The sequence below is a fragment of the Arvicola amphibius genome, chromosome 5 (genome assembly GCF_903992535.2).
Source record: "Arvicola amphibius chromosome 5, mArvAmp1.2, whole genome shotgun sequence".
Lineage (NCBI taxonomy): Eukaryota > Metazoa > Chordata > Mammalia > Rodentia > Cricetidae > Arvicola > Arvicola amphibius.
The window spans coordinates 13,943,828-13,969,854 of NC_052051.1; the positions used below are offsets into that span (position 1 = coordinate 13,943,828).

The 26,027-nt window shown below is 46.2% G+C and overlaps 3 protein-coding genes across 10 annotated transcripts; 2 read left to right on the plus strand and 1 right to left on the minus strand.

The window, feature by feature from the left end:
* Positions 1–5,185: 5,185 nt before the first annotated feature.
* On the plus strand, positions 5,186–12,544 carry Wfdc11 (WAP four-disulfide core domain 11). Of its 2 annotated transcripts, none has more exons than XM_038332143.1 (4): positions 5,186–5,285; positions 10,233–10,371; positions 11,529–11,671; positions 12,416–12,544. In XM_038332143.1, the coding sequence occupies exons 2-4, from the start codon at positions 10,284–10,286 to the stop codon at positions 12,437–12,439; spliced, it is 255 nt and encodes an 84-aa protein (XP_038188071.1). In that variant the 5' UTR covers positions 5,186–5,285; positions 10,233–10,283; the 3' UTR covers positions 12,440–12,544. The 2 variants fall into 2 exon arrangements, with proteins under 2 accessions (XP_038188071.1, XP_038188072.1); XM_038332144.1 differs by having other exon boundaries at positions 5,201–5,285; positions 10,236–10,371.
* A 3,848-nt stretch (positions 12,545–16,392) lies between these two features.
* Wfdc10a (WAP four-disulfide core domain 10A) lies at positions 16,393–17,624 on the minus strand. The gene is made up of 2 exons (XM_038329220.1): positions 17,500–17,624; positions 16,393–16,696 (listed from the first exon to the last, which is right to left on the minus strand). The coding sequence occupies exons 1-2, from the start codon at positions 17,591–17,593 to the stop codon at positions 16,407–16,409; spliced, it is 384 nt and encodes a 127-aa protein (XP_038185148.1). The 5' UTR covers positions 17,594–17,624; the 3' UTR covers positions 16,393–16,406.
* Positions 17,625–21,329: 3,705 nt separating this feature from the next.
* Wfdc9 (WAP four-disulfide core domain 9) lies at positions 21,330–25,002 on the plus strand. Of its 7 annotated transcripts, XM_038330974.1 has the most exons (5): positions 21,846–22,036; positions 22,764–22,896; positions 23,865–24,006; positions 24,756–24,793; positions 24,839–25,002. In XM_038330974.1, the coding sequence occupies exons 1-4, from the start codon at positions 21,953–21,955 to the stop codon at positions 24,784–24,786; spliced, it is 390 nt and encodes a 129-aa protein (XP_038186902.1). In that variant the 5' UTR covers positions 21,846–21,952; the 3' UTR covers positions 24,787–24,793; positions 24,839–25,002. The 7 variants fall into 7 exon arrangements, with proteins under 7 accessions (XP_038186905.1, XP_038186904.1, XP_038186902.1 ...); XM_038330977.1 differs by lacking the exon at positions 21,846–22,036 and adding an exon at positions 21,330–21,835 and having other exon boundaries at positions 24,756–25,002; XM_038330976.1 differs by lacking the exon at positions 21,846–22,036 and adding an exon at positions 21,331–21,835 and having other exon boundaries at positions 22,767–22,896; positions 24,756–25,002.
* The last annotated feature ends 1,025 nt before the right edge of the window (positions 25,003–26,027 follow it).

Sequence of the window (26,027 nt, forward strand, 5' to 3'; positions counted from 1 at the left end):
AAGTGTGAGAACCTAAATTCAGATCCCTAGCACCTATGTGACAGAAAGCTGTGTGGTAGCACAAGTCTGTAATCCTGGCACCAGAGTGGCAGAAACAGTCATATCCCTAGAGCTCGCTGGCCATCCAGCCTAGCCAAGTAAGAGAGGCTCCAGGTCAGAAAATAAGAAAGAGAATGATTAAGGAATACCTCTGACTTCCATGTGCACACAGCCACACAAGCATGTGCACACATATACAAACATTTACACACATATATCCCACACAATACACACGTACCAAAGTGTTTCCTACATTTTCATCATTGGAGGCAGTAGAGAGAGTCATGGCTGATGTCTGGGTTGTTGCTTGCATTCTGATTTCTACCTCTTGCTCCTCCACCCATCCACCAATTCACTCAAGAGTCCATGACTTCACTTAGATGAACAGGCGAGCTCCTTGGTGCACAATTCTGCCAGGGATGGAAATGTAAACTAAATGGCAGAGGGGCCGTTCTGAACCACCAGGGTTGCTAACATGTGCCTGGGAAACAGGGTGGAGATGGAGACAGACACACAGCATCGTACACCTGCTGTGCCCACGTGCCATGGAAGGTGCGACCTATTCCTACCTTTCCAGTTCAGATGACAAGAGAACACACACAAACCAAGCCTACAGATGGCCTCAGACTTTCCCAGTGCTGCAAAGCTGGTGGATTTTAGAGTCAAGATTCAATTTTACATCTCCCCAGGGACAAAAGTATAAACATGACTTTGTTACTCAAATGTGTATTGACAGAGCTTTTTGAATTATCTGGGCAATAATTCCCACCTACACCTTAGTATCCTGAGGATTTGGGGAAGTAGACATTATTTTTTGAATTAAATGTATTATTTGAAATATTAACTGGGTCTCTTTCTTACATTATTTTCTCTCCACATATATGCCACCTACAAGATAATGGTTTATCTTTCAGATATGATGTAATACTTCTGTTTAGTTATTCTTCATACCTCTGTGACCAGACACTTGATAAGGAGCAATTTGAGAAGGGTTTAACTCTGGTTTTCAACTCAAGGGGATCTTTCTACCAAAGTGGGGGAGACCTGACAGCAGGAGGGTAAGACGGTAGGAGCAGGAAGTCAGGTGGTCACATTTCATCTACAGACAGGAAGTAGAATGTGAACAGGAAATGGGGCTGGGCAATGAAGTCTCAAGGCTAGGCACCATTGACCCAATTCCTCCAACAGGTGCTGCACAACCTTTGCAAACAGCGCCATCCCCTTGGGGACTAAGTGTTGAAACACACGAGCCTGGGGGGAAACATTTTACGTGCCAGCTGCAACATTTTGTTGCTTTGATCAAGGAATTATACATAAAAAATGTTCATATTAACTCAGGACATTAATAGTCTCAGGCATTGATAAGAGGGCTACATACACTGAAGTACCAGTAACTATGAAAAAATCATGTGGGTTTTTTTTGAGGAATAATGACATTATAAATGTTTACCTGGGTAAGTAAAGATGGCAGAAGACAGGTAAAAAAACAGAAGTGATTAAAAAAGTGAGAAAAATATTCTTCCTATTAAGTACACAGAGAAATTTAAAGATGATGCAGTTAGTTCATGGTAATGCCACACAATAAGATTTTATTTGTTTGGGTTTTGTTTTTATTTTGTTTTGGTGTGTTTGTTTCAGTGTGTGTGTGTGTATGCATGTGAGTATGGCTATAGGTGTTAGACCCTCTAGAACTGGAGTTGCAGGCAGTTGTGAGCTACTTGATGTGGCCAGAGGTTCACTGAGCCATCTCTCCAGCCCACACAGTAGATCGATCTGTCTGTCTGTCTGTCTGTCTATCTACATAGTCTCTTTTCTATACATTATATCTCTACACTAAACACATAATTAACGGTGCCCCTCAGTCAAGAAAAGGCCTGTAGCTAGAAGGTGATGCTGTGGTGACAGGAGCTGCTCTTCCTGCTGATGCTCAGTTCTACGCGGCACAGTACCCGGGTGAGCCGCCATTACAGTGGTGCACAGGTGACCTCTTGCTCTTCCCCGGTTTAGTCAGCAGGGGCAGCAAAGAGCTGATGCAAACCTTTCCTGCCTTTCCTCTCCGAGTGTTCTTTGGGCACAGTCTAGGCTCGCTGCTTTAGTCAAGCTGTTAGGCTCCTCTGTAACATTGCTGCTGGCAGTGACACAGGGAGGGCACCCAGAATGGAAGAAGATGCCTAGTAGGTGATGGGCAAGGAGGGCCTGGAAAGATGGTACTTCTCTGAACACTCAGTTCTGCAAATAGCACTGTGCTGACTCTGGGCCATCCCAACCTATGATCGCTCTGCCCTGGGACCTGGTGCTAAGGCTTGGTGCTGGCACAGAGGAAACTCCTGCAGTGTGCATGGCACCCAGTTCTGTGATCTGAATTTTAGGCTTGAAAAGGCTTCCCGCTTCCTGTCAGAAAAAACAGGCCCGCGAGAGAGGACCCGGCTTTGGTCTACGCCACTGCTACCACATTTCCTATGGCTCGCCTCCTATGAGAATCTGTGCAGGCAGCTCCTGTGAGGGGGAAGGTCAGCTGTGCTTCCTGAACCCAATCTCGCCTCAAGCCACGGGCAAAAGGACGCTGGCAGGAATACCACCCACGCTACAGTCTGAACTCTCTGCTCCTGTCAAATGGAGCGGAACCGATGGTGGGCACCGGGCTCTTGGACTCCCACTGTGGGTACCCACCGGGAACGCAGGGCATCTCGCACAGGCATCCTCATCTTGGGCTTTCCTCTTCTCTCTCACTGTGGCCCGAGGAGCGCTGCCAGCCTGTGGGTTTTGCTCACACAGCCAGTCCTCCCAGGGGGAAACTGCCCATGTTCTCACAGTCCGAGAACATTCCTCACTTGCAGCCCCGGGTAAGCCTAAGCCCCATTTCCCATACTTGTTCACACCTACCAGCATGTCCCAATCTTTTGGGATTGGGGATGAAATCGGTTTATAATGAGGCAGTGAACATTGGGTGTGGTGGTGCACACTTTTAATCCCAGCACTCGGGAGGCAGAGGCAGGCGGATCTTTGTGAATCTGAGCCCAGCCTGGTCTACAGAGCTAGTTCCAGGCTATCAAAGACTATAGAGTGATACTCTGTCTCAGATAAAAAAAATATTCATAATGAGGATAATGAATTCGGGAAGTCAGGTGGCAAACCTGAGGTGTGTGTGTGTGTGTGTGGACTAACATGACTCAAAGTGGGGTTTTCTCTCGTGTCTCTCACTTCTCTCCATGTGCTGAACGCAGAGGCAAGCTGGAGCACACCTGTGCGACACCTCCTCCTGTCCATCACTCATCTATATGGCCGCTCTGGTAGCAAGGCCCGGGTTGGGCTGACTGCCGTGAAGGACTTCAGTGCATTCCGTTGGCTGAACGTGCCCACTGTTCTCAGCCTTCCTCTGCTGCTCTCACTGTCTTTTTTGACCCAAAAGAACACCAAGGCGGAAGGCGGGTGATTCATGCTGATGTTGCTGAAGGTGAGCTCACACAGGGTGGCTCTGGATTGACAAACTCAGAAGCCATTGTCCAGCAAAGGAAGCCACAGTGTAAAGAAGTAACCCACGGAGTGGGAGGAAATGCTTGACAATACCGAGTTTGATAAAGGGCTACTATCTCCGGTGCAAAGAGCGATGCTGCCCAGACCCCAGTGAGATGTGCAGAGAAGGGCTGGAGAGGTGGCTCAGCAGGCAAGGGCACAGGCTGCTCTCCTAGAGAATCCTAGTTTGGTTCTCAGCACCCACATGGCAGCTCACAATCATATGCAACTCCAGTCCCACGGAATCAGGTACCTTCTTCTGGTCTCCATAGGCACCAGGCATGCAAGTGGTGCACAGACATGTATTCAGCCAAGACACCCCCACACATAAAATAAACACGAATAAAATTGAAAAGAAACGCAATGAAAGTTGGATTTGGTGGCACACACCTGCTATCCAGGAGGCGGAGGCAGGTGGATTGTGAGCCTGGCGCCACCTGGGACTACACAGCAAGATTTTGTCTACGAAAAACAAAACAAAACAAAACAACAAAAACCCAAACGGTAAAATACATTTAGAGTCATAGAAAATATTTACCACATGCATTACATTGAAAATATTCATAGACTTAAGGGAGGTGTCGCAGAACACATTTGCTGCTCTTCTAGAGGACCTGAGTTCAGCTCCCAGCACCCATATCAGGTGACTCACAATCACCCTCCTCTGGCCTCCATGGGCACTGCATATAGGTGGTGCATATAAACACAGGTAAACAGCAGATCCCGCAGTACCAGAGCTGCGGGTGGTTGGGAGCTGCATTGTGGGTGCTGGGAACCAAACCTAGGTCCTCTGCGAGAGCACTGTGGTGTTTTGGATGAGAGTGTACTTCACAGGCTCATGTGTTTGAAGCCTTGGTCCCAGTTGTTGGTATTGTTTGGGGATGTTATGGGAGGTGTGGCCTTGCTGAGCTGAAGAAAGCATATTGCTGCTCATAACAGTGGACTTTGAGAGTTCATAGCTTCATCCTACTTCCAGTTATCTTTCTCTGCTTCAGGATCGTGGCTGAGGTGTGACCTTTCAGCTTCTTTGTCCTCCCACCATGCCTGCCTCTTGTGCCCATGCCTTCCTGCTATGGACTCTTATCCCTCTGAACCCACAAGTCAAAAACAAACTATTTCTTCCAAAAACTGCTTTGGGTCATGGTGTTTTATCATAGCCGCAGAAAAATAGTAACAATAAATACAACATTACAAGCAGTAAATACTATCAATCCCCAAGTCATCCCTCCAGCCGCCAAGCCTAGGTGTGACATTTATGTGGTGAGCTGATTTCTAACCTCTCTTAGATGAGTTATGTTCCCCCTAGCATAGAACCCACAAGACACTGGTAGGAAGATGCTATCAATGGAGAAACAAGGAGAAAGGTGGGTGGCACTCTGCAAAGGTGTCACACAGGGCTACTGAGATATACAGACTTTTCTTCTACTCCCACAGCCGTCCAGGCTTCTGAGTGTGCTGTGGAAGGAGTCAGGTGGGGGTGAATCTTGTTCCGACCCGATCTAGGCTGCCTGTAGCAAGAAGAAAAGCAGGAATGAGGCACAAGGTCCTGCGTGTACCCACCTTAAGATCTGAGATCGATCTGACCCAGTTTGAAGCACGATCAAAGTCCAAATCACTGATGTTTGTTCCTCTAATTCTCGCCCTGCGTGCAGAGGTTCCACTGTCTCTGGAACTGCAGAGAAAGCTCCGCCAGCCAAATGATTATCAGCACTTGTAGCTGAGACTCTTCAGAGGTAGGTAGAGGGCAGGGTCCTGGGCTGAGCCTGTAGAGACTGTGATTTGGGGATTGCTTAAACTGGTGGTTCTCTACACAATGTTGTGACCCTTTAGCATAGTTCCTCATGTTGTGGTGACCCCCAACCATAAAATTATTTTCATAATTTTTGTAACTGTAATTTTGCTACTGTTATGAATCGTAATGTAAATATCTGATATGCAAGATGGTAAAGGGGTTGTGACCTACAGGCTGAGAAACAATAGTATTTCTGGGTGTCCCAGTGAAACAGAATATTCAAGGTAGATGAGATCTTAGTTTATTTTATCAACATCAAATTCAATGAAGTTGGTAAACATGTCATGTAAGAGAATTGACCTTTTGTTAGAAGACCCTCACTGAAGTATTTAGAAATGAGATCAATAAACCAAATTGACTCTTTCTTTGTGACATTTCCATACATACATAAAACTGTACCTTGCTCTTTTTATTTTTGAGACATGATCTCACTATGTAGCCCTGGCTGCCTTAGAACTCACTCTGTAAGCCAGGTTGGCCTCAAGTCGCAGAGATCTGCCTGCCTCTCTCTACTGAGTTCTGGGATGAAAGGTGTGTGCCACCATGACTGGCATGTACCTTGAACTTTTATTTTTTTTTTGAGAGTTATTATTTTTATGTATGTGAGCGTTCAGCCTGCATGTGTGTCTGTGTACTATGTGTATGCAGTGCCTGTGGAGCCACAAGAACCCAAGTCCGCTGGAACTGGAATCACCAATGGTTGTGAGCCGCCATGTGAGCGCTGGGAACCCAGCCTGGGTCCTCTGCAAGAGCAGCAGTGCTTCTAACTGCTACTCTGTTGTGGTTTTCAGCCATGTTCTTTATTGCAAAGAAAATTTTTTGCTCCATACAACTTATAAGCACATTTAACAAGAAACTTTAGGCAGTAAAGAAGTTACAAAGCTATTTCTCAGGGTCATAATGCATTTCTTGAGTAAACGATAAGGAGCAGAGCCATTTACCATGGCAAGGCAGGGGGCAGGGTGCGGGGTGGGGGGAGGGCGGGCAAAGAGCACTGGGGGTTTCAGCATTCTTTGACAAGGGCTGTCATTGAAAAGTCCCAAGCATAAAGATACATTTTCTTATCTTGTTGTTGCTCCAGAGTACAAGGAGAGAAGCTTGTACCTTATTATTCAAGGCTATGAGGCCAGGCCAGCTTCTGTGGCCCTGGCTATCTGTAAAACTTTTCCCACGTAAAGTTGTTTCTCTCTGAACTTGGTTAATTGTTGTTCCTGTTAGCCATATAAATTTTAGGACTTTAACATAAACAGTTAACTGAGCCTTGAATTTTGTGCCATAAACTGAGGTTAGAAATGTGTGTAGAGGCCGGGCAGTGGTGGCGCACGCCTTTAATCCCAGCACTCGGGAGGCAGAGGCAGGCGGATCTCTGAGTTCGAGGCCAGCCTGGTCTACAAGAGCTAGCTCCAGAACAGGCTCTAGAAACTACAGGGAAACCCTGTCTCAAAAAACCAAAAAAAAAAAAAAAAAAAAAAAAAAAAGAAAAAGAAATGTGTGTAGAGCATTGCTTGCTAAGGAATTTAATACGGAATATTCATGGTCTCGGTTATCAGTCAGGCCTGGCTAGATAAAGTGATCCAGGCTCCCCCACGTCTGAAAGACCTTGCTGTAACAAACCAGACATCTGCAATTCTGTTCTTGGGTAAGTCTGGGAAAAGTCCAGCTTGCAATCTGTGCACAGAGACCCTCAGTCTAGCTAACTTGCCCTTAATCGCCTTGCCAGATAGCGAATGATGGAAAACAGGCTTCTAAATTTCTCACCAGCACGCGGAACAAAGGCTAAACTGTAGGGACCGGTTTTATCCACCAGAAGTACACAGCGAAGGAGGAAGTTGTCCTTCTCCTCCTTTACAGGATCACCAGTGCTCAGTATATGAGGAGCACACTGCCAACAGCTGTGGGAAGAGATCATGGTACCACACAGGAGAATTACAGTCAGAATCAATCGCATCTATAATCAGTTGGCCCATACACCCTGTTTGTGAGTTTACCGTCCATCAGACAGTGGCTCGCCTGGTGCGTCATCCTTTTCCATAGTTGTCATCCACTGTGTCTCCTTGCAGACAACAAGCACCTCTTCCCCACGTGACTGCCAGCAGTTTTTCTTTTAAAATAAATTTTTGTCTCCCTGTGCATTTGTGCATGAGTGTGTATGAGTGTGAGCATGGTGTCTGTGTGTGATGTTTGTCAGTATGCGTGTGCACATGGGTATATAGGGAGGCTGGAGGTTGAAGTTGGTTGGATAGTCTCCGTCACCCTCAATATTTATATTTGGAAGTAGTCTTTTAACCTGAAACTCTTGGCTTTGGCTAGTCTGGTTGGCCAATGAGATTCAAGGCTTAGCCTCTCTCCACCCTACTCCAAATGAGAATCAGCCTAGACACCCATCAACAGCTGAATGGACAATGGAAATGTGGAGCACGGTGGAATTTTATCAGCCATAAAAATGCAAAATCATAAAACCCCTGCTTTATTCTCTAGAGAATACACAAGCCAATAATCAATTAAAATTATCTTAATTAAAATATAAATTGCTGCTGGACTTGGTGGTGCATACCTTTAATCCCAGCAGCATACAGGAGACCTAGTCAGATAGATCTCTGAGTTTAAGGCCAGCCTGAATTTTGTTTAGGCAACCATACTGTTGAGATTTCACGGTTGCAGCTCTCCTGTCTACTCTACGTAGTGATCTCCAGGCCAGCCAGAGCTACACAGTGAGATCTTGTTTGCAAAACAAAAAACCAACAAACAAATTGTCTGGGTCATTGAAATCGCTAGAAGAAAGCATAGTGATACCTCTTCAAGATGTAGACAGAGGCAAGAACTTCCTGATTCAGACTCCAATAGGAAATCGCCCAGTAATTATAAATGAGATTTTACAAAGTCACAACACTTCTGAAAGCCAAAGAAAACAGTTAGCAAGGGGAACAGACAGCTTCTAGGATGAAAGAATGGGCTAATATCTAAAATACATAAGTAACTATAAAATTAAACACCCCAAATCCCTTGCCTATCAACAAATAGGCCGATGAACCAAACAGGTAATTTTCAGACGAAAAAACATAAACAGCCAATAAGTAATTCTTTCTCCTATTTATTTATTTTACACCAGTTTTCCCTCGCTCCTCTCCTCCCATTCCCCCACTCCTTCACCATCCACTTCTGTTCAGAAAAGGGCAGGCCTCCCATGGATATCAACAAAATGTGGCGTAGCAACTTGTAGTAAAACTAAGCACCTGTCCTTGTACTAAGGCTGGATAAGGGGACCCAGTATGAGGAATAGGGTTCTAAAGAAAGGGAGCGGGAAGATAATAGAACACATGAGACATAAAAATGCAAAGGAGAATTCTGAGGTCGAATGGCTATGAGTGAGATGGGGGAGATGAGAGAGAAGCATTTTGGGGGGGTCAATTTATTTAAACAAACTATAGAAGCTGAGGACCAGGGCCCCTGCTGTAAGACAGTGTCTTCTATACATGACAGGAGAGCTGCGCCCATGAAATCTCAACAGTACGGCTGTCTAAACAAAGTGGCGCAGTTACAACACCAACTGGCATGCCAGTGTGGGAAAGGGGACTCTCACAAGACCTGCCCCCAGGTGAGAACTATAGGCAATTAACGGCTGGTAAGAGCCGGAGGACCAGCCTTCTCTGGGGATGAGCCCCCGGTAGGCCATCCAACCTCAAGGGATCATCCCTAAACACACACACATGTGAGCAACAGCAAAATGAACCTAGCAGTTGTATTTATATGTTATTCATTTATATATGTATGCAACAATAATAATTAAAGAAAAAGAAGTCAAGAGTTTGGGAGAGAGTGAGGTAAGGGGGGGGGGTGGGATGGATCAGAAGGAGGGAAAGGAAGGGGAATGTAAATGATGAAAACGTGATACATGTATATGACACTTAAAAATAAAAAATATTAGAGAGTATTTTCTAAAGAATGGAACTTGTTACTTTGTAGGCTAACTAAAAATTAGAAATAAAATAAGAAGGAATAGGAGGAATGCCACATAATTAAAATTTGAGGCCAGCCTGGTCTACAAGAGCTAGTTCCAGGACAGGCTCTAGAAACTACAGGGAAACCCTGTCTCGAAAAAACAAAACAAAACAAAACAAAATTCTATTAAAACAGTTCATACATATTTGTCCATATAAATGAGAATAGCATATTATCAGTGTAGTGGAACCAGAAGATAGATTTTATTTTCCTTTGTGTGAAACCCACAGAAACACAGAAGGAGGGAGGCGACCCCAGGAAGCTGTCCTCTGACCTCCACGTGTGGGTCATGGAACAGTCAGCAAGAAAGGAGTCTAGAGAAACCTGGTTCAAGCCAGGCGTGGCTGATCATGCCTGTGGTCCCAGCAATTGGGAGGCTGAAGCAGGGGTTTGGAGTTCAGCTTTACCTGAGTTCAGTGATAGCCTGGGCTACATGAAAGTGTGATTGTTTTACATTTAAATTTTGTAAGATTTCATATTTAGATTTTGTAAGTCTCAAGTGATAGTTTGAATTATCTTTTTTTTTTTTTTTTTTTTTTTTTTTTGGTTTTTCGAGACAGAGTTTCTCTGTGGCTTTGGAGCCTGTCCTGGAACTAGCTCTTGTAGACCAGGCTGGCCTCGAACTCACAGAGATCCGTCTGCCTCTGCCTCCCGAGTGCTGGGATTAAAGGTGTGCGCCACCACCGCCTGGCTTGAATTATCTTTTAATCAAGGGAAGGAAGAACATATGAAAAATATTTCTTCAGCAGAGGGAAAAGACGAGGCCAAGCTGGAGGTCAGACGCTGTCTGGTGGAGGGCAGGGCTTCTAACTAGAAGATCGCATATTTAAAAACCTATAGGTGCTTCCCTTCACACCATTATTTCCTAACTTATATGTTTGATCTCCAGCAGCTCCTGGGAAGGAAAATAAAAACGTCCCCAGACACTTCCGTCAGCATCATGAAGCCGTCACTGCTCCCGTCTGTGGTGTTTCTCTGCATGCTGCTGCTGCTGCCCGCGCTGGGATGGAAAAAGAAAATGTATTCTCGTAGGTAGTGAGGATATGTGTGAGCCAGCGCCAGGGGTGGGCTCATTTCCGGACCAGGGAGTGGGTGTCGTGTCTGGCATTTTGATTCAGCTTCCACCTTTCCAGATCAGCTGTTGGAGAACCTAAGCAATCCTCCAGCTGGAACCATTCCCAGGCAGCAGCATTCACACATAGACCATGAGCAGTGGAGACAGGATACGCCCCAGTGCCTCTGAGGCTCGAGAGCCAATACGGAGCTCCCTTCCTCCATCCGTACAGAAGTTCTCCGATTCCTGTCATGAGAATGAAACGGATATTTGTTAAAGAACCCTTAAAGTAATACCTTTTTTAGAATGTGAGAAGGCCCCAGGGTCCTTGGTGGAGCAAAGCTGCGGGTCCATAAATAAGAGAATCAGTGGAGGGGTGGAAAAAGCAGATTGAGAGCTAAGAATCTGGAGAGAGGCCAGCAAGCGGTTTATTGGGTAAAGGGGCTTGCCAGGAAAGCCCGAGGACCGGAGTTTGAACCCAGAAACCCACAGAAACACAGAAGGAGGGAGGTGACCCCAGGAAGCTGTCCTCTGACCTCCACGTGTGGGTCATGGAAGAGTCAGCAAGAAAGGAGTCTAGAGAAACCTGGTTCAAGCCAGGCGTGGCTGATCATGCCTGTGGTCCCAGCAATTGGGAGGCTGAAGCAGGGGTTTGGAGTTCAGCTTTACCTGAGTTCAGTGATAGCCTGGGCTACATGAAAGCCCATCTCAAAGCAAAAACAAAGCCAGAAAGCTTGTTCATAATCTCCCTGTCTACCTCAGACATGTAATGAAGCGAGTAGACAGCTCAGACTTTCAAATCTCTTGTGAAATAAATCCATATTTTATAGACAGGTACATGGATGCTGGGGGCATTCAGAATCTAGTAAGTCCTGTGGGAGCTGAGATAATGAATTCAGGGGAGAGTCTGTGAGGTCAGGGCCAAGGTGATGACATCACTAGGGGAACACAGAAGACAGACACCTTGGCAGGAATATGGGGCTGGCACTCTGGGAGGAACTTCTGACCTCAGAAAGGGCTTGTCTTCCCATGCTTGCCTCTGGGAGGAACCTCTGACCTCAGAAAGGGCTTGTCTTCCAATGCTTGCCTCTGGGGCTCTAGTCGCCTCTTGTCATTTCGTTTCCATTTCAGAGGAAAAGCTGCTACTCGAGGAATGCTGGGGACAGCCAAAGGCTAATGACTGTGCCAAGAAGTGTTCTAGAACTTTCAAATGTATACACAGAAATCACACATGCTGCTGGGCCTACTGCGGCAACATCTGTGCAGAAAATGGGGTGAGCTGCAGATGTGTGTGTGGGGTATTGTCTTCACTGATGCCACCCTTTGCCTCAGACTGTTATTCCTCAACAGAAGACCAAAGTTGCCCAAATCTGAGACCCACAGGAGGCCCACACACAGACAAGCTCTCATACACACAGAAAGACAGACATAGACACATACACAGACATACCTATATACACCCAGACACGCACAGACATACATACACATCCATATAGCCCTCCCATAGACATGTATAGAGAACACACATAAAGACAGACATTTAATTAATTGTATACACACATACACACACACACACACACACACACACACAGAGAGAGAGAGAGAGAGAGAGAGAGAGAGAGAGAGAGAGACCTAAAAACATCCACAGACACCCCAGACATATGTGGACATGCACATACCGATACATACCCACAGATACACACCTATACCAAGCCCCCACACAGAGACATATACACACACACACATTCATACATACAGAACTATAAACAGGTAGACATACCCACCATGTACACAGGCACATCCAGACACACACATCAACACATAAGCAGGCAGACACAAAGACACACATACAGATTGAAACACACACACACACACAGACACACACACACGGAGGAAGAGAGGGAGGAAGAGAGAAAGGGAGGGAGGGAGGGAGGGAGAGAGAGAGGGGGGGAGGGAGGGAGGGAGGGAGAGAGAGAGAGAGAGAGAGAGAGAGAGAGTCTAAACTTCTTCTTTTACAGAAATATTTTGAAAGAAAGAAATGACCCTAAATTCTCCGTGGCCCAGTCTCTTGAGAGCTAGCAGCCATTTAGAGACTTCAGTGGTTACTTTTGGAAACGCTGTGTTTATTGGTGGGTAGAAAAGCAAACATACCTGAAAAATAAAGTGTTTGCTAACAACTGGGCTTCCATGTTTCTTTCCTTCACATCATTCTTTCTATTCTGCCCTGAAGAGCTTGTTTTAAAGATTATTTATTCTTTCACAGTTTTGTGCCATATGTCACGTTCTTTGATCAAAGCCCCCTTAGTGCCACCTCTTACTTCCTCTCCATTCCCATCAAATCCCTTCTTTGTTCCAAGTCCTTCTCCTACTCTTTGTAGACCAGGCTGTCCCTGAACTCACAGAGATCCGCCTGCCTCTGCCTCCCGAGCGCTGGGATTAAAGGTGTGCGCCACCACACCAGGCTCCTCTCCTACTCTTGGCTGTACTTTTTATAATTCCTAACTGTAGGAATTTTGCCACCTTATGTGGCTTAGAATTTACAAGCTACTCCCGTGGACTTTCTCAGGTACCATTTTAATGGGAGGAGTTGGCAATTGAGCCCTTTGTTTCTTAAAGAGTGGCTCTTTCATAATTTGTTTAGGTATATGGAGGTAATTTTTTATGTTGCACTAAACAATGAAAACAAATGTATGTGTACCTGGCCGATGATAGGTTTCTAACTAATGTGGGGATGTTTACAAGGAAGCCTTCATCAACAGCTGAAGACTTCCCTCAATGCTAGCCATCCCCAGTGGCAGCAGGTCCCAGGCAGCTCCCAGGACCAGGGTGACCTGCATAGGCTTAATTATTAGGCCAACACTACCTAGGTTTCCTGATGCCCTGTACAGACACTTCCTATAGTCTCCTAGCATGGCATGCTAGACAGTCTGCCCCAAGGCCAGCAACTTCATACTGAGCTGATGGGGAACCTCCATCAGTCAATGACCTTTAAGAGGTTGGACCGGGTTAGGGCGTGACCTTTTGGGTACCCAGAGAAAAACCACTGGCCTGCGCAGGGCTCTCTCTCTCTCTCTCTCTCTCTCTCTCTCTCTCTCTCTCTCTCTCTCTCTTTCGTTCCCGTGTTACACACCTGAAGTTGAACTTCTTGTTCCTGTTTTGTGAGTTTGCCCCTTATAATAAAAAAAATATAATTGGAATCTTTTGGAGTTAGCTTGGGATTCTTTGACCCTTGCCCTTACCCCCAACATCTGGTGCCCACAGTTTGTCCTCAGGGTTGGGGATACCATTTAGGGGTTGATTATTACTTATACAGGGTAGAGGGTTGGGGTGAAAATTATGTAGGCCTGAAGATCTTGAAAAAAAACAGAGGGAATATTGAATGGGAAAATAGGTAACAGTGTAAACTTACTCACACTAATAATAATAATAGTGAGTAATAGATACTATTTATGGACAATTTACATTCGTATAGTTTCTTGTATATTGACCCAAGTTCAAATTATATTTATTTCTGTTTATAATATTGGTATACCTATGCAAAGTTATTTTGTCAGATTGTATGCATGCATGTTTCTACCTCTGTTTAAGACATTTTGTATATTGATACAGTTTTTAGAATATATTTATCATATTGCATTATATATATATATATATATATTCCCACCTGTAATCAAGATACTTATACATTGTTTACATTTGGAGGTCATTGTCTTCATTTACTGCACAGTTGTTTACAGATTATTTAATATTCTGATATGAATTCTTAGTCCTTAAGTTATGCAGGTATTAAGTATTTATAGGTCAATAGTTATTCATGTTTGTTATACATATAGTCAGATTAATTAGGTTCTTTAGATACATAGAGATTATTCTACATAGGTAGGCAATCTTCAACCACTTCAAGGATCTGTAGAACATAGCATTTAAATAACTTAGGGTTCTGTTGGCATGAGACATAATTGCTTCTGATAGCACTGATATATTCCTGAGAGAATGTTGAACACCAAAGGCACTCCACTTGGAGATTGTTTTCTTTTTGGCACAACTGGCCCTTGGGCAAGGAACTGCCCATGCCTCGACCACTGACAAAGTACATGGTGTCCAGACTGGATGAGCAGGATGCAAGGAAAAAGACTGTCAAACCCTGCCAGGACAGGGTAAGATGGTTCTGAAAATTTTCATGCCTCTGAAAATGGTTAGGCCTTAGCCAAACTTGGTTGCTCCAACATTGCAAATGAGACTTTGGGTGATTGCTCGGGTAGCCAGTTATCTTTGTTATATACTGCACATTTTGGAAGCTGCTTGATTGAACTTCCCACCTAGTCAAGTAATATTATCTCTCTTCTCAGGCCTTCAATGGGGTTGAAGATTAGTCATAGTTACCATCCTCTTATGATTTAGCCAAGCCATTTCCAATGCAAGACTTAGACTCCTTAGGATAGAATGTTTATTAAAGCATTTATCATATGTTCCTTGATTAATATTGTTTATGTTGGTTGTAATTTTATACTTGATATCTGTTCCTAGTGTATATAGTTTTGTATTGGGTTTGGAACTGTCTTATTTAGACAAAAGGGGAAAGTAATGGGGAACTTTTGTCAGCCAATGACCTTTAAGAGGTTGGACCAGGTTAGGGCTTGACATTTTGGGTACCCAGAAAAAAACCACTGGCCTGCCCAGGGTCTCTCTCTTTCTCTCTCTGGTTCCTGTGTTAACATACCTGAGGTTGTATTTCTCATTCCTGTTCCATGAGTTTGCCTCTTATAATAAAGAAAATATAATTGAAATCTTTTGGAGTTAGCTTGGGAGTCTTTGACCTGTGCCCTACCCCCAACACTGAGCCTTTAAACCTACCTTGGACACAAGGGAGACACCATCTCCTGAGAATCCTGCACAACCTGGATGACTTTCTTTGGGCTTGCCGTAGGACAAGGTCAACCCCAGGCCAAGCTAACTAATGCAGCCAGGAATGACTGAATCTTGGATTTAGCACCAGCATCATTTCAGCAGAGTCTTGATTGCACAGAGCAAGAGGGAGTTTGTACCCTTAGTAATTAATGTCTACTGCCAATTGCATGAGGGCAATTCACTTAGCCACCTTGTGCCAAGTCATTTCTTCAGTGCCAGCACAAACCACCTGCCCTTCTTTCTGACATGTCTCTGGATCAAAAGAAGAGTCAAAAAGTGGGCGGTTTGGGGTTGGTGGAGAGCATTTAGCTGATAAAGTCACTCAAGTCTCAGATTCCAAGCTAGGCCCCACCATTGGTACGTCCATACCCACTATTGATAGACGGGATAGGATTTGGTGTGCGGGTGTGAAAGAATACGTTTGTGTTCAGGAGGTGGAGAGAACTGAGCAACAAGTGCCCAGAGAAAACACCCTCCTCCAGCTGCATCGGACCCTCTCACTCTTTCCCAGGCCTAGCCACATCACCTGACTTCCCAGGATGACTATCTTCATTTTAGAACACTAATCTTGAAAGGGTCATAAGAGCAAGGTGGGAGTGGGCAGAGCTAAGGAGAGGACAACGTCTTTAGGGGGCCTCCTACTCGCTGCTCCAGTTTTGCTTTTTTTTTTTTATTTTTAATCTCTACCTGCATGGTACTTAAGGGTTTTTCTGACCCTAAGGCAAGGGATGTTCTCTTCAGCATTGGGACATGCTGCACACGATCACTTTGCGGTGGAAGGTCTGATTCTGTGTGCTGGAGCCTCTTGGAATTGGAGTGGGTGCACAGGCCCAAAGGACAAACTGGAGACAAATTACTAATGAGAGAAAGGAGGGGGGAGGGGAAAAGGGAAGGGGAAGGAGAGGGAGAGAGAGAGAGACAGAGAAAGAGAGAGGGAGGGATGGAGGGAGGGATGGAGGGAGGGAGAGGGAGAGGGAGAGGGAGGAGGGGGGAGGAAGGAGAGATATTGGACCCAAGGAGGGTGCACGTAGAAGGCACTGGGCTTAAGTGATTACCAGCAGTGAGTGTAAAGAGGACAGACGCCACGTGATTTATTCTGGTTTATTTAGGAGAGGCATCGGGGACAGGCAATGAGGTGGGTATGGCCGGAGCCATATCTCCTTCAAACACGAAGTTGGTGGAGGATTGATCCTTCCAAGAGAGACTGTCATGGGGAGCAATGGTCACTTCCCACACCCCGTCGTCCAACAGGTTCACACAGACGTTCCCACACCACGCAGAGCAGCATATGTTGTTTGCTTGGCAGTCTTGGTGAGCCTCACATGGGTGCTTACACAGATACGGCTTTGGCCTCCTCTTACACTCTCTGATGGCAGGGAGATCTTGTGTTACTGAAAAGAGCAGCAAGAACGGGAGGGTGAGTAGAATGACTGCCTAGAGAGAATCCCTCCCAGGCTTAAAGTTCCTTCAACGTGCTAAGGTCCCACTCAACATGCCTGGGTTTTCCAGGCACCCGTCTTTGTGCCTCTCTCCAAGTCCTGGTGGTGAGTTGTTTTCTAAATCCCATGCCCCATGCTGCTCTCATCACCTCCTCCACTGCTGTCAGCATCCTGCTCTCCTTTCCTGGTTTTCCTCTTACCTACATCGAGGACCAGTTTCTCCTAGTAGACAGAGCTTTGATGACATCACCTCTGTGGAATGTATATTCTTTCTCAGCCCATAGAAACCTGAGACATTTCTCAGACCCTCTCCACTCTCCAGAATTTGCAGGGTCCATGAGGGTGACCAGTCAACCCCTGGCCTTTCTTTGCTTCCTTTGCTGTATCTTTCCAGTATCCTGTCCCTTTCACAGTTTATCTTTTACTGACGCCCTTGTGCCCTTCTACCCCCACGAGCATCTCTGCACGTTTACCCTTCCCAAATATGCATCAATCAAGAACAATTGTCTTGTTGGACTTTCAGCCATGGGGCCCCTTTGCCACAGTAGGAATCCTTGGCTTCTGGATCTTTGGAACGAACTGGGGGAAACTGCAGGTTTACTCTTAACCTCTTCACTTTGTCTAGCTCTGGGAACCAGAGTGGGGGAGCTGTGATCCCCAGGAGCCCGGACAGTGTTGTGGAGCAGCAGGGTAGGCCAGTGGTGCCTCTTCAGCGTCCCTCCTGGCCTGTTACCCACCTCATCCAACTCCCTTACCTTCGTATTGTCTCCGTTTTCCGCGGATCCCTCCCTGGGCTTGTGATGACAGCAGCAGCAGGACCAGGGTGAGCTGCAGAGCCCTGGACAGCATGGCTTGGAGCAGAGCCCTCGGTGAGCTGAGAGCTCGGCTGGATGGCAGACTTCCCCACAGCGGGATGAGGGCTCACTGCTGCCTATGCTGGCCAAGCCGGGGCAGAGCAACAACCTATCTCTTTCCCTTTTCTTGTCTCCTGATCTGTCCCATGTGTCTTTTCTCAGAAGATACCTCCTTTCGCAGTATCAGCCCTCTTTTCTTGCTAAGATAATTTCCATAATTGTGAAATATATCACTTAAGGCCCAGGTGATGGTTCAGTGGGTAAAGTGTTGGCATGTAAAAGTCGATCTGGAGGCGAATGTTGGCTGGCCTGAGCTGGGAGTGCTGGTAGAGCAGATAGCTCGCTGGGTCTTGCTGGGCTGCCTAGAGTGGAAACTGTGAGTGCTAGGTTTGTAGAGAGACTGTGAATTCTACCGCTAGTTTCCACGTGCACAAGCATACACATATATGTGCACACGTGCACACACTACACACACGAAGGGAAATATACAATTTATTTAATTTTTTTTTTTTGGTTTTGGTTTTGGTTTTTCAAGACAGGGTCTCTCTGTGTTGCTCTGGCTGTCCTGGAACTAGCTTTGTAGACCAGGCTGGCCTCGAACTCACAGAGATCTGCCTGCTTCTGCCCCCTGGAGTGCTGGTATTAAAGGCATGTACCACCACCACCACCGCTCAGTCTATTTTAGTTTTTTCATTATAAAAGATTTTATGGAAAGAAGAAGAGACAATTATGATTAAAAAGGCTATAGTCTCACCAGTTAAAATAAACTCATTTCTAAAATTTATTTGGTGTATATCTCTGTGTGAGTCTGTGTTGTATCTGTGCACTGCACGTGACACCAGGACATCAGATCCCCTGGAACTAGAGCTACAAGCAGTTGTGAACCACCTGATACAGGTGCTGGGATGGAATCCGAGTCCTCTGCAAGAGCAGCAAGTGCTCATGACCACTGGCCCAGCTCTCCAGCCCTGACTCTTGTTTTGCTGTCTTGTCTTTCGGTTTCTCCAGGCACTTCAGAGTCACATTTGGCTCAGTTGTTTTTGTTACTTGTCTTCCACTTATTTAATCATGTAACAATTTCACAAAATGCCTTTCCATAATTGCACTGCTTCCATTTAAATCACACATACAGTCAAGTATTTGTTCTAATTCATGCTGCTCTGCAAAATACCCCAGACTGGGTGAAGTGTGTCTGTGGGTAACTGACAAGGAAGGGTTGCGCAGAGACTAAGGAGGACCAAGGAGGTGGTAACTCTCTGCTCTCCTAGATCTATCTATAGCACTAGTGTGGGAGGTCCTTTTGTCTATGTGTTGCTTTTATTGGTTAATGGATAAAGAAACTACCTTGGCCTGTTGATAGGGCAGAACTTAGGTAGGCAGGGAAAACTAAATGGAATGCTGGGAGAAAGAAGGGCAGAGTCAGAGAGAAGTCATGGAGTTATGCTAGAGATAGATGTGCTGAAACTTTGCTGGTAGGCCACGACCTCGTGGTGATGTACAGATTAATGGAGATGGGTTAAATTAATATGTAAGAGTTAGCCAATAAGAAGTGAGAGCTAATTGGCCAAGCAGTAATTTAATTAATACAGTTTTTGTGTGATTATTTCGGGTCTAAGTTAGCCGAGTAGCTAGGAACCAACAAGTGGCTCCCTTCTCCAACAAATTGGTGCCCAGTGTGGGGCCCAAACCCATGACCCTGGAAATAAGAATCTCATGCTCTACTGACTGAGCTAGCTGAGCCGCTGCTTGTGCCTCTGAGCCGTGCATACTGTTCCACTTCCAGGCACACAGCCAGTCCATTTTGCCACCAAGCAAGCTACAGCAGTCTGCTCACAAACCCCATCCAAATGCTTGGTTTCTTGAAAGAGTCAGAGTTTGCTAGCAGCACAGCCCATGGCCAGAAAGCTGCCATTTTGAAACCACGTGGCTGCTACTGCTGAATCAGTAAGACTTTTCTTAAAGGAACTGCAGCATGCTGCCTCAAGCAAAGCCCAGCTTTTAAAAAACAAAGCTGAACTTTGTTTTTTAGTGTCTAGAATTCCTTTTCAAGCCCTCTCAGGTTTTAAGTGGATTTTAGTTGGCCACGTGGGGGGGGCAATCTGTTGGAGAAAGGGGCTGCTTGTTGGTTCCCGGCCTCCTGGCTAGCTTAGATCTGAAATAATCACACAGAAACTGTATTAATTAAATCACTGCTTGGCAACCACAGCACTGTGAAGGCTCTGAATTTGGTTCATGGGTTCTTAGTTTTTAAAAACATCAAACATCTTTTCTTTATTCTTTGACAAGTTCATACCTGTATATAGAGTATGCTGATCCCATCCATTCTCCATTCTCAACACTCACCTTCCACTGCTTTCTGAATTCTCAGCCCCCAATATGTCCACCTTTGTGTTTCTCCCTCTCTCTCTTTCTGTGTGTATACCATAGAACCTACCTATCTCCGACGAAGCCCTACCTCTTAAAGGTAGCACTACTCTTACCATTGCTGCTCTGGGTACCACGACTCCGGCACAGGAACCTTCAGGGAACAAATTACAGACCATAGCAGGTACCATTGTCCTCCTCATCTGTAATTTCTCTTCAGTGTGTTCCCACACTCTTCACACTGTTGTGATTTCCCTACAGTGTGTTCCCACTCTGTTCACATTGTTGTAATTTCCTTCTCTTCAGTGTGTTCCCACACTGTTCACACTGTTGTGATTTCCCTTCAGTGTGTTCCCACACTTTTCACACTGCTGTGCTTTCCCTTCAGTGTGTTCCCCCACTGTTGTAATTTCTCTTCAGTGTGTTTCCATCCTGTTGTAATTTCCCTTCAGTGTGTTCCCACACTCTTCACACTGTTGTGATTTTCCTTCAGTGTGTTCCTACACTCTTCACACTGTTATAATTTCCCTACAGTGTGTTCCCAAACACTTCACACTGTTGTAATTTCCCTTCAGTATATTCCCACACTGTTGTACTTGGGTTACCAAACCTGGGCCTCTTTCTTTGTACTGGCTTGTCCTCCTTGGTTACCAAGTCTGTGGAGACATAGCACATACTTCCCACTGCTCAGAGCACCAGGGGAACACAGAAAGAGCTTCACACATAGACATCTGTTGTTACATAAAGTAATCCTGTGGGCCAAGTTTGAGAAGAGCCTGCTCTTTGAGCTTGACCTTTTCGTGTGTGTGTGTGTGTGTGTGTGTGTCTGTGTGTGTGTGTGTGTGTGTGAGAGAGAGAGAGAGAGAGAGAGAGAGAGAGAGAGAGAGAGAGGTGGAGGGGCAGAGGAGAACACTGGGTGCTCTGGTCTGCACTCTCTACCTTATCCCTTTGAAACAGGGACTTTCAATAAACCTGGAGATTGACATTTTCAACCTGGCTAGGTGGCTAGCAAGAATTAATGACCCTTTTGCCCATCTGCCCCAGTGCTGGAGTTACAGGCATGTGAGGCACTGTTAGGATTTTTAAAAAATGTGTGTGCTGGCATCTGAACTCAGGTCCCAGGCTTGCCCAGCAAGCTCTCTTCTCCACTGTGCCAGCTCTCCAGCTCCTATCGTGTTTCTCTTTGCTATTTGGTGAACAAATTTCTCCACCCACCAAGCAACAACTCTGTAGCAAGATCTCAAATTTAGGTTTGATCAGTCCACTGCCTTTATTTGCTAGATGGCCAGCTAGCTTTTATAAAAACCCAGTTTCTTCACCTATGTAAACCCTGGAGGGAATTTGTGGCAGCCTGAACTTTGGCCATCAAAGGAGAATCAATACTGAGCAGGATGCAATGATAAAGGTCAGGTCATGGAACTGGATGTGGTACAACGTCCCTGTAATTCTCACATTCTGGAGGTAGGGGCAAGAGGATTGCCATGAGTTCTGGGCAAGCCTGGGCTACAGAGTGAGATCATTCCTCAAACATCACCATTGCCGACACAGACAGGTGCCTTTGATTCCCTTCCTGTGGGAGAACTCAGATGCTTTGGGAAAAGACTACACCATGTGCTTGAGGAACTCTGGACTGAGACTGGAGCTGTAGACCAGGCACACAATGTCCCTCGCCCACCCAGACGCCATCTGTGTCGATGCGGCGTGGTGCTTTCTGGTGGAAGGGTGCCAGAGAAAGGGTCTGTGATGTGGCCAACACGTATCTCCTGGGCTGAACTTAAAACTATGCTACCACAAAAGCCACCCTAACGTCTAGGCCACCGAACGTCCGGGTTCCTCTCTTCTGGGCTCTGTTCCAGGTCTGGACAAAAGAGCTGTGAGTACCTTCTCATGAGCACCTGCGGGAGGCGGAGTGTGAGGGTCTTGAGGCATGAGTTTTGTGGTTGGCTTAGCCTAGTTGCTGCCTGAATAGTATCAACATTGTTCCCATGATATGGGTGGTGGTATTTTTTTGTTCCAGTGGGGGAAAAAACTTAAAAAAAGAGGTGACAAGTCTGACATATCCAAGACTCCAAAGGTAAACTTCAGGTGGATGAAGCGGTCACCCGCACTCCTGTCTAGCTGGGGTTTTTCACATTGTGTACTTTTATGAAATTAGAAAAGAGTAAGTGAAAGAAAGAGGCAAAGCTGGAGAGGGAGATGTGAGTGTTACCGCTCTGAGGGGAAAGGCTTCCTCACTGCAAGTGATGCAGTTCTGCTGGGGGGGTTGGGGTGGGTGGGTGGGGTGAGGGGGTGGGAAGAAGGTTTCCCCACTGCAAGTGTTACAGCTCTGTTCAGGTCAGAGGAAGGTTTCCCAAAAGTGTTACAGCTCTGGAGGGAAAGCGACTCTGGCAGATGGGAGCCAAGAGCTATCATAAAGACACACTGCACAACAAACCTTACACAGAGATTTATTGGGAGTGAAGAATCATGTAAAAGTATACAACTGTATTGGTGGTCATCAGGTAGAAGGATTGTTGATATTCCTCTGTTTCCTCTTGTATTGTGTACTTTAAGAATTACACAATCTAAGGACTCGTTATTTTCCTTCGAGAAAGCAATGCATTCTAAAAAGAAGCGATTTCACAAAAGAAGGTGTATGTCATGCGAGATGGGAAGCAGCCCAAGGGAAACTGACGGCTAGCGAGGGAGTTGGTGTACATGTGGGGGCCAGCAGGACGGGAAGGGCAGGACATAGAGTAAACACGTTCCCCAGAGTGTCCTCCTTCTTGCTCAGCTTGCCTTCGTTTCTTTTCTGCTTCTAGCAGCAGTGGATGAAGATTTGTCTTCCTGTAGATGTCAAGTCAGCGATGAGGCTCCGGATTCTCCTCCTTACTGTGCCCATCTATGGGGTTGTGGTTTTTCTGCACGTTCTGGGAAACCTCAAGGGTAGACATGGTAACAGTAATTGTATGACCTCTGTCCGCTCCTGGCATATCTGTCACAGCTGACTCAGGGCCCGTATTTCAAAGTTGTCCTTCAGAAGATCAGACGCTGACAACCCAAGTTCAGTTGTTGGAACGTATGGTGGAGAGAACTCTCAAAAGTGTCCTCTCGCCTCCCCATTTGTGCCATGGCTCACGCATGCCTTCACCCACATGCATACACCACACACACATACACACACTACAAAAACTTTAAAATCAGAGCTATCCTTAAGCAGAGACATCCCAGGAGACTACACTGGACGCTTCCAATTTAGTGTCCCTTCAAACTCCCTCTGCCTCTCTGAAAGCATTACCAGGTATGTGGAAAGAGAGTAAAACCTTTCTACATCACACAGAGCATGAGGAAACACAATTTTCCATCAGACCTGCTCAGTTTGAATCATGTAAAGGAAGTATTATCAACTAAGTTTTTCTTTGCACTCATATTTCAAAATCTCTGTGCTTTGGCTGGGTGAGACATTGATGAACAGCACAGCGGTGATATTAGTCATGTCCTGCCGGGCTCTCTGGCAGAAAGAGCTGGGGCAGAGCCAGATCCACCGGACTCTCCCTTGGGCTGAGTGGAAAGTGAGGTTTCTACTGTCTTTGGCTCAGTTTTCCCATTCTGCAAGTTGGATTTTATCAGTATAAACTTGGTCAGGTGGTATATGTTGGGAAGGCACCCCTAGCCTGAGCTTTAGGACCCAGAATCCCACAGTGCTCTGGTGACAGCACAAAAATGCTGTGTTGTAGAGAGACTGATTAGAGGCAGGGTGGGGGATGGGGGGAGGTTCAAGGACAGCCTCCGCTGTCCTGGATTCTTCCTGGCATGGGGCATCCAAGTTCCAGAAGGGTTTGCTCGGTCTGAAGATCTGAAAAGGTGTCTGCTGCCCACCATGAGTAAGTAGACCCTGGCAACCTCTAGCATCTCCATTCCAGATGAGATCAAAGAAGTCGACCAATGCTGGGTACAGCCTCCCAGAAGGTTTTGTGGGAAAAGGTGCACGAAGGTGCACGGATGTGTGAGACCGAACCACACGTGTTGCTGGACGTACTGTGGAAACATCTGCTTGGACGACGAGTGAGTGGCTGGGATGAGAAGGCGGGGGTGGGGGGTGGGGGGTGGGGGTGGGGGTGGGGGGTGGGGGGGAGGGCATGGGCACGCTTGAGTTCTGCTCCTCGCGCGCGCGCTCCAACCCACTGCTTAGAAGCCGCAGGAGACGGCAGCCACCTAAAGTTCAGTCACAGAAACAATCAGATAAAGCAAGAAGCTCCTATCTCTAAATTCAGGTTACCTTCACCAAGAAATAAAGTCACTGTCGTGGGGTCGGGGTTTGCTGTTCCCGCCTCTCTCACTCAGTTTCTTTGCTTCCCATACGACGTTGCCCACTAGTTCACGCGTCCCTCGTTTGTCTGAAAGACCCCATCGCTACTGGTTCCCTCTTCTCAGCCAGACCCTAGAAGAGCTTGTATCTTCTCAATCAGCAAACCGTTTGGGGGAAATCGCTTTGATTTGTTTTAAAGTTTATTTATTTGGTGTACATACATACACTCACGTTGCCACCATGTGTGTGTAGAGGTCAGAGGACAGCTTGTGAGAGCTGGTTCCCATCTACATTCTAGGTCCTTGGGTTGAACTTGGGTAGTCAAGCTGGGTGACATGTGTTCTTATCTGCTGAGTTGTCTTGGTGGCTCAGAAACTTGATTTCTGAGGACAAATTCTGATGTAACAGACAGTTCTGTCATTTTCCAGAGCCTCCAAGCTATTGTTTGGATATGGATTTATTCCCAGGAATACTGACGTCTAATGATCTAATTTTTCCCTTTCAGAGAACCGTTTAAAACACTGATGAAACTCTAGTCTCTATGTGGTCCACCGCTGGTGCGGGTTGCCATGAAACTCTAGTCTCTATGCGGTCCTCCGCTGGTGCGGGTTGCCCTGTGACCGACTGGGAGGAATGCTGCCTGCTTCCCTGGAGGGACACTCACTCCAGCTGAGAGCCTTTCAGCTCTCTCCTAATGTCTTCACTCAGAGAAAGCCCAAGCTTTTGCCAAATAAACGAATATATCAACCTGAGGTTCTGTGGTTCTTACATATTTTTTTTTTTTAAAGATGTGCGTTCTCTCTTGCTAGAAAGCCCAACGGTCCTAACGGTTGCTCCCGTCCAGTTATGGACACAGGCACAAGTCTGTCTTCTGTGTACTAACTAACTACTGTAGCGAAAAAGCAGAGAGGTCAACAAAAATTCCGTGGTGCTGCTAAGCATGATGGGTGCACACTCGGCAGCGTGAGGCGGGAAGATGGCAACTTCGAGGTTAGCAGCAGCAGCAGCAACGAGTTCACGTGACTAGCAAATTAAGTTAATTTACATTCATAATACATTTTTCTGAGGGTCATCTGAGATGGGTACCAAGAGCTCCCAGGAGGGGCTTCTCTTTCTACCATGTCTAGTCTCCTTCCTGCCCTACCGTCTTACCTGGCAACCATGCTAACCTCTCAAGTCATGTGTTCTGGGCTTTGCTGCCTATGTTGCTTATCTGGACTGTGTCTGGATGTGACTTGACCTGGATGAGAATATTAGAGGACACCTTCCATGCATTCAATCTTATGCCTCCGTCTGGAACAGAGAACAAAGTGTGTGTGTGTGTGTGTGTGTGTACGTGTGTATGTGTGTGCATGTGTGTGTATGTGCGTGCCCTCTGGAGGGACAATGGCTGTTTCTTCATGATACAAAGAAAGGAACAAAGGGTAAAAAGCACCAGGGAAGGGAAGGAAGGGAAGGGATGTTCTCATCTGGGGCTGGGTATTTTGCTTCAGTATCAGCTCCTTTTCCTACCTTTATGCACCAAGCCGAGACACGAGGACTGCAAAGGAGAGACAATGTTGGTTGGTGAATATCAGCAAAAGAGTAATTTGGCACACAGTTGCTGCAGTCTGCAAGAATCATGCAGTGAGATCCCAGCTGATTAACGCAGAAGGCTGGCCCACCAGAACGAATGTGTTCTGATGGAGATAAACTCAGTCGCAAGGCTCTGGGCCTGCCACCTTTTGTATAATGGCTGATTCTTACCGTAGATCTCTTGTGAAGCCATAAGCACTCT

What these genes read in the sequence shown, in the direction of transcription:
- Wfdc11 (XM_038332143.1), top strand. Translation starts at nt 10,284, where the DNA reads ATGAAGCCGTCACTGCTCCCGTCTGTGGTGTTTCTCTGCATGCTGCTG. An exon ending in GAAAAAGAAAATGTATTCTC is followed by an intron (nt 10,372 to 11,528) that starts GTAGGTAGTGAG and finishes TTTCCATTTCAG; the next exon opens with AGGAAAAGCTGCTACTCGAG. An exon ending in ACATCTGTGCAGAAAATGGG is followed by an intron (nt 11,672 to 12,415) that starts GTGAGCTGCAGA and finishes CTTCTTTTACAG; the next exon opens with AAATATTTTGAAAGAAAGAA.
- Wfdc10a (XM_038329220.1), bottom strand. Translation starts at nt 17,593, where the DNA reads ATGCTGTCCAGGGCTCTGCAGCTCACCCTGGTCCTGCTGCTGCTGTCA. An exon ending in AAAACGGAGACAATACGAAG is followed by an intron (nt 16,697 to 17,499) that starts GTAAGGGAGTTG and finishes TGCTCTTTTCAG; the next exon opens with TAACACAAGATCTCCCTGCC.
- Wfdc9 (XM_038330973.1), top strand. Translation starts at nt 21,953, where the DNA reads ATGGGTGGTGGTATTTTTTTGTTCCAGTGGGGGAAAAAACTTAAAAAA. An exon ending in ACATATCCAAGACTCCAAAG is followed by an intron (nt 22,037 to 22,763) that starts GTAAACTTCAGG and finishes TTCTGCTTCTAG; the next exon opens with CAGCAGTGGATGAAGATTTG. An exon ending in AAACCTCAAGGGTAGACATG is followed by an intron (nt 22,897 to 23,864) that starts GTAACAGTAATT and finishes TCTCCATTCCAG; the next exon opens with ATGAGATCAAAGAAGTCGAC.